Source organism: Ailuropoda melanoleuca, chromosome 13 (genome assembly GCF_002007445.2).
Source record: "Ailuropoda melanoleuca isolate Jingjing chromosome 13, ASM200744v2, whole genome shotgun sequence".
Classification (NCBI taxonomy): Eukaryota; Metazoa; Chordata; class Mammalia; order Carnivora; family Ursidae; genus Ailuropoda; species Ailuropoda melanoleuca.
Window position 1 is genome coordinate 88,760,402 of NC_048230.1, and position 6,395 is coordinate 88,766,796.

General features: G+C 45.8%; 1 protein-coding gene across 4 annotated transcripts in view; it reads left to right on the plus strand.

Moving 5' to 3' along the window:
- Positions 1 to 6,395, plus strand: part of SLC24A3 (solute carrier family 24 member 3) — a 488,971-nt gene that overhangs the window by 442,375 nt on the left and 40,201 nt on the right. For 3 of the 4 annotated variants that reach the window (XM_034641621.1, XM_034641622.1, XM_034641623.1), the window contains exons 10-13: positions 1,439 to 1,572; positions 3,583 to 3,662; positions 4,222 to 4,302; positions 5,087 to 5,357. In XM_034641621.1, coding sequence (XP_034497512.1) covers positions 1,439 to 1,572; positions 3,583 to 3,662; positions 4,222 to 4,302; positions 5,087 to 5,357 — 566 coding nt within the window. Of the gene's footprint in view, positions 1 to 1,438; positions 1,573 to 3,582; positions 3,663 to 4,141; positions 4,303 to 5,086; positions 5,358 to 6,395 lie in introns of all 4 variants that reach the window. The other variant, XM_011225465.2, reaches the window with a different exon arrangement.

Genomic DNA, 6,395 nt, shown 5'->3' on the forward strand with positions numbered 1-6,395 from the left:
GAGTACAGGAAGGGGCTGTCCAGCCACAGAGGGTCCCTCCATCTGTACCATGATGGCCCACCCACCCAGAGCTGCTCTGACTGAAGTACAGGCATAGGTTTTNTACAGGCATAGGTTTCAGTGAAGGGGATGTGGAAGAGAAGCTTGTGTGGGGAAACACAGCTTGAATGGCCTACCAGCTGGCCGTTTAGAGTTGCCGTGCCTAGCTGTGGTTCCTCTAGAAAGCCAGAGATCAAGCTGGGGGAACACCTCAACGGGTTGTCCCATGGCCAGTAAGCCATGGAGGCCTTTAGGTGTTTGAGTGGGGCAAAAAGCAGCAGTGGCCTCCAAAGCCCTGGAAACTCTGCCTGGCTATCTTTCCCCAAGAATTTTCTAAGATTCCTCTTTGGGGGTCTTCTAGTATCAAAGATTAAGGGACCAGAACATTTACCTACCGAAAACATGCTAGGAATTTGTATAAGCTTCTTCCCTTCCAACACATGTGTATTAAGGACTACACAATNGCCTACCAGCTGGCCGTTTAGAGTTGCCGTGCCTAGCTGTGGTTCCTCTAGAAAGCCAGAGATCAAGCTGGGGGAACACCTCAACGGGTTGTCCCATGGCCAGTAAGCCATGGAGGCCTTTAGGTGTTTGAGTGGGGCAAAAAGCAGCAGTGGCCTCCAAAGCCCTGGAAACTCTGCCTGGCTATCTTTCCCCAAGAATTTTCTAAGATTCCTCTTTGGGGGTCTTCTAGTATCAAAGATAAAGGGACCAGAACATTTACCTACCGAAAACATGCTAGGAATTTGTATAAGCTTCTTCCCTTCCAACACATGTGTTAAGGACTACACAACGTTTTCACCCAGTCATTCTGGACAATCATAGCCCAGAATTGTTTCCTAAAGCCCACAGCCCACCGGGCCTGGAATTATGGCCCAGCATCTACAGAGATTCACAGGATCCCAATCTGTGATCTTAGAAAATCAAACATAGACAGAGACCTAGAGTGCCAGCCAGCCTATAGCCCACAAACCACAACACACCAGGGCGGGGGAGCAACATGGATGTGACAACTGCTCCTTCCCCCACCTAGCACACCAGTGACAGCAAAGGTCCTGGAGACATAACCAAGAGAAGGTAGACCTTGCCCAACCTGCTGAATCTTATCGTGGCCCTTCCATGCATGGATTGCGAGCAAGGGAACTCAATCCCGGGATGCCGGGAAAAGTTGCAAACAAAGCAGCGTGTCTCTATTTATTTATGTGTTGTTGGTTTTATTTTCACCTACCCTATATCCTGAAATCGGGAAATAGGACAGATTTCATTTTTCTATGGGGACATGGAGGACAGAATAATGATAATGATAACTTGAGGCATGGGGTCCCCCACAATGCACCTAGACTGAGACCTGCAGGGCACACACAGCTGATGGACTCCTTCTGCTTGTTACTTTGTTCAGATATAATGCTTGCATCCATCAGTGCTTCGAAAGGAGGACAAAAGGTGCTGGAAACATGGTCAACGGCTTGGCCAACAATGCTGAAATTGATGACAGCAGCAACTGTGACGCGACTGTGGTGCTACTCAAGAAAGGTACCCGTGGAGAGCCTGGGTCCTAGGAGGGAGCGCTGGGAGGCTGCTTGGCTGCCCACCATCACAGTCACCCCTGGGGTACCATTAGTGGCCTGGTGGGAGGCTGCCTACACCAGAGGAGACCAAAGGAGAGAAGCTTCCGGGCCTCCCTGCCTCCCTTTGGCTACATCCTGAGGCAGTCATACTTGGTGATGAGCCGCCTTGGAAAGCTTCATGGAAGTTCTTGGGCAAAACATTTGCTGGCAGTGACATGGGGGTTTTAGGACAGCGCAGTAAAGGAGACAAGGCCAGGGGTCTTGAGGTATTGACTCTATCACATTTTGGCTGTGTGACCATGGAGTAAATTAACTGAACCTCTCTGAGCCTCAATTTTCTCTTCTGCAAAATGAGGATAATTGTAATGAGTAAAGGAGATAAAGTATGTAGAATACCCCATTAATGATAGCTGCTGTTAGTATATTATTATATCCACATTCATTTTCAGGCTACATTACCTCCATTTCCAAGGTGCAAAATAACATAGAAAATTACCGCCCCCCCTTTTTTCAATGTAATTCTTACACAATAGATTTTCATTAAGCAGTTGATACGCTAAGAGAACTAAGATAGTACTCCCTAATAAAGAATGTTGTTTCTTAGAGGAACACAGAAAATTATCATTTACTTTTTGCCTTAGAATGTGTTTGGTTTTTAATTGCTTTTAACCTTCTCTAAAAATGTGTGGGTTTATTTCTTCTTGGTCTCATGTGGTTGCTTTGCAGGAAAAACACAAAAGAAATTTGAAAATCTATAGGTTATTCAAATCTGAGTTTGAAATCTGAGGTAATTATTAGAATTTGAAAATTAATTACTTGATACATTTTTCTAGTTATGTCTAACAAAAGACTTGAGTATTCAGTGCCATCCCATATAAGGATTTCATTGAATTTCTTCTCTTCTGGATAGTTTATAACCATAAAAGGAACACCCTTAGGGAACCAAAAAGAGCTACCTCATATTAGTCAGTGTTTCCTGGTTTCCTGGTTTAGTGGTTTAGAAAACAGGAGTGATGACCAGGAGAGTGTGTGGCCAGATACCTGGGAGTTGTGCTCTCATATGGCATGTTCGTAGGGAGGGGACTTGGTGAAACTCTTTTATCAGGGATGCCAGCAAATGTTGTGTAACAGTTTGGGCCACTCTGGACCTTTGGCCTCTGTCATGTGGCTGGTTCATCTACCCACCCTTTTGTCAGCCTTGCTCATAGACTGGGCTATGGCAATGTGTGCATTCCCCCACTAAGCCCTCCTCTTGGCCTAGTCAGTTCTGCAGCTTTTAACAGCTCAGAACATTGAACACTGTTGACATTTGAAAGGCATAAAGGGTTACTAAAGATTATTTGGGTCTTTCCTGTCCCCTCAGGTCTGAGTGGTGGGAAAAAGTCCTTTGAGGACACAGAGGAATTCTCTTAGGTTATCCCTCTTTCTTACCATGCCAGTGAATGATGTTTATATTGTTTCAAGTCATTTCAAAAAAACTATCAATGAGCCTCGTGGAAAGAGGAGTTTGACTCTTCTCCATATTTTTCTCACTACAACCCTCCTTGGATGGATGGTTGGATGGATGGGTGGATGGATGGATGGATGGATGGATGGATGGATGGATGGATGATTGGTTGGGCGGCTGGAAGGAGGGATAGATGGGTAGATGGGAGGATAGGTGGATGCATGGATGGATGGATGGATGGATGGATGGATAGATGAATGGAAGGAAGGAAGGAAGGAAGGAAGGAAGGAAGGAAGGAAGGAAGGATAGTTGAGTAGATGGGAGGATGGATGAATGGATGGATGGATGATTGGGTGGATAGAAAGAAGGATAGATGGGTAGATGGGATGGATGGATGGATGAATAAATGAGTAGATGGGAAGGAAGGAGGGGCTGAGAGAGGAAGGAGGGGAGATAAGACTAAATAAATATCTCTTTTCTGCTAATACCCTCAGTGTTATCTTTATTTTATGTTTTTAATTTCCCTAGCCAATTTCCACCGCAAAGCGTCAGTGATTATGGTAGACGAGCTGCTGTCAGCCTACCCTCACCAGCTTTCTTTCTCTGAGGCTGGACTTCGAATCATNGAAAGAGGAGTTTGACTCTTCTCCATATTTTTCTCACTACAACCCTCCTTGGATGGAGATGGATGGATGGATGGATGGATGGATGGATGGATGGATGATTGGTTGGGCGGCTGGAAGGAGGGATAGATGGGTAGATGGGAGGATAGGTGGATGCATGGATGGATGGATGGATGGATGGATGGATAGATGAATGGAAGGAAGGAAGGAAGGAAGGAAGGAAGGAAGGAAGGAAGGAAGGATAGTTGAGTAGATGGGAGGATGGATGAATGGATGGATGGATGATTGGGTGGATAGAAAGAAGGATAGATGGGTAGATGGGATGGATGGATGGATGAATAAATGAGTAGATGGGAAGGAAGGAGGGGCTGAGAGAGGAAGGAGGGGAGATAAGACTAAATAAATATCTCTTTTCTGCTAATACCCTCAGTGTTATCTTTATTTTATGTTTTTAATTTCCCTAGCCAATTTCCACCGCAAAGCGTCAGTGATTATGGTAGACGAGCTGCTGTCAGCCTACCCTCACCAGCTTTCTTTCTCTGAGGCTGGACTTCGAATCATGATCACCAGCCACTTTCCCCCCAAGACCCGACTCTCCATGGCCAGTCGCATGTTGATCAATGAGGTATCTGGGAAAGCACGCTCCATTTGCCACTGGACGTGGGTGGGAGACTTTGGGAAGGGGAGAAAGTTTCTTGGTCTGAGAACAGAAATATCAAACTCAGTATTTAACACAATAATATCCCTCAGCTGTTTCCCAACATCTTTGCTCATGGGGCCAGCTGTGCATTCTGGTTCTTGCTCTTCTCTCTATGTGTTAAAAGACATGATCAGGCTCCCAGTTATATAGGAAAACTTTCCTGTTCCCTTCTACCTACCTTTTTCTTTTCATCTTCTATTTGGGTAAAGCCCTCTGATGTGAACTTGCACATAAGTACTTGCTAAATCAAGGTTGCCTTACTTTAAAGTAATGCAGTCTCTGACCTCAATTTTCCTGTGTATCCCTTTTTCTGGATTGGCAGCCTTATTGATACACTAATACAGACACATTTGTGTGGCTTTCTCACATATGGTCCAAGGGATTCCTACAGTCCGGAGAAAAAAGATAATATTGCAGTGCACAGGGAATCAAGAACGCTGGTAGAAAAGACGGGTGCATCTGAGACTTAGGAAATTTCCTCTAAAGGGATTTGCAAGCTCCAGTGGGTCACAAAAGGTTAATCCTTCTTCTCAGAAGGAGGTTGTCTGAGTTGCATCTTACTTTGAAGAATCCCTTAAGACTTCACTGCAGAATCTCCTGGAAGCATCTCCTTGTGAGTTGCCTGAAAAAGATCCCAGTAGCTGGTGTTCTGGGTATGAGGATCTACAGTTCTTCTGACTGTGGTAAGAATGTGCCTTTCTCTTTCCAGAGACAAAGACTGATAAACAGTAGGGCCTATGCCAATGGAGAATCCGAGGTGGCCATCAAAATCCCAATTAAGCACACCGTGGAGAATGGGACAGGGCCTAGCAGTGCCCCAGACAGAGGCGTGAATGGGACTCGGAGGGATGATGTTGTTGCCGAGGCTGGTAACGAGACAGAGAATGAGAATGAGGACAATGAGAACAACGAGAATGACGAAGAGGAAGAGGAGGATGAGGATGATGACGAAGGACCATACACGCCATTCGACCTCCCCTGTAAGAGGTCCTATGTCTAGGCTGGGGTTGCAAGCTATTTTGAGGTCACTGAGTAGATGCCCTTGACTTTGGTGATCTTTTTGACATTCAATTCAAAGAACTATCTCTATATGAACATAAAAATATTTATATTAACTTCTACAGTGAGCAAGACTCTGTTTTAGAGGGTCCAAAGACGAACAAGATGGGAACACATGATCACTGGTTGAAATGTGGGTTCTTTGACCAAATGTATAATTTGTTGGCACTTTGTGAAGGAAGACCCTTAGCTTAGCTTAGCTGTTCTGTGGGACCTTTTTGTGCTAAGGAGGAAATGCATGTGACCCATGTTGGGAAGGCAGCTTGGTGCTCAAGGGAAGGGACACTTCACCCTCCTTCACCCATCCCATTACATTTGGCCAGGGGAGCTGTCCTGCCAAGGCAAGCCTAGGGGGAAACATGCCAACCTCCCATTTGGCCTTTGTTCTCCTGCTCACTTCCTGCCCCTTACCCTCCACCCCCATTCAGGTTTCTCCTCTCCCATGACCTGCTTGTTTCCAGGATGAACACCACAAGAGATACAGACCTGGGCAAAAAGCAACCCAGCCCCAGCTGAGTCTCACACAGTGATGCTGGCCAAGGGCATCTCCCTGGTATCTTGAAGGGGAAGCTCAGGCATGTATAGTTTTCAGGACCCCAGCCACCAAAGCAGTGTTCTCCCCTGACTGCTACCCAACAATGACTTGGCCATTGCAGAGACCTTGTCCCCACCCCACCCATTAGTGGAATGGGTGGACCAAGCCCAAAGAATTCTGCCTATTTGCTAGACCTTCCAGGAGCTTCCAGCTGTTTCAGGAAAGCACCCCAGTCAAGTTTAAGAGGCTTAATTAATAAGTCCGTGACTTCTCCAGGACGTTTAAAATTACAGGAGAACTGTGAATTCTGGGGAAGTATTACTTGACCCACTTGAAAGGTCATTTAATGATAGGTTGTGGGTGTGGAGTGGCAGAGTTCTGTGTTAATTTTAGATGTAAGGCCTTTCTGTGGTCCAGGGCATAA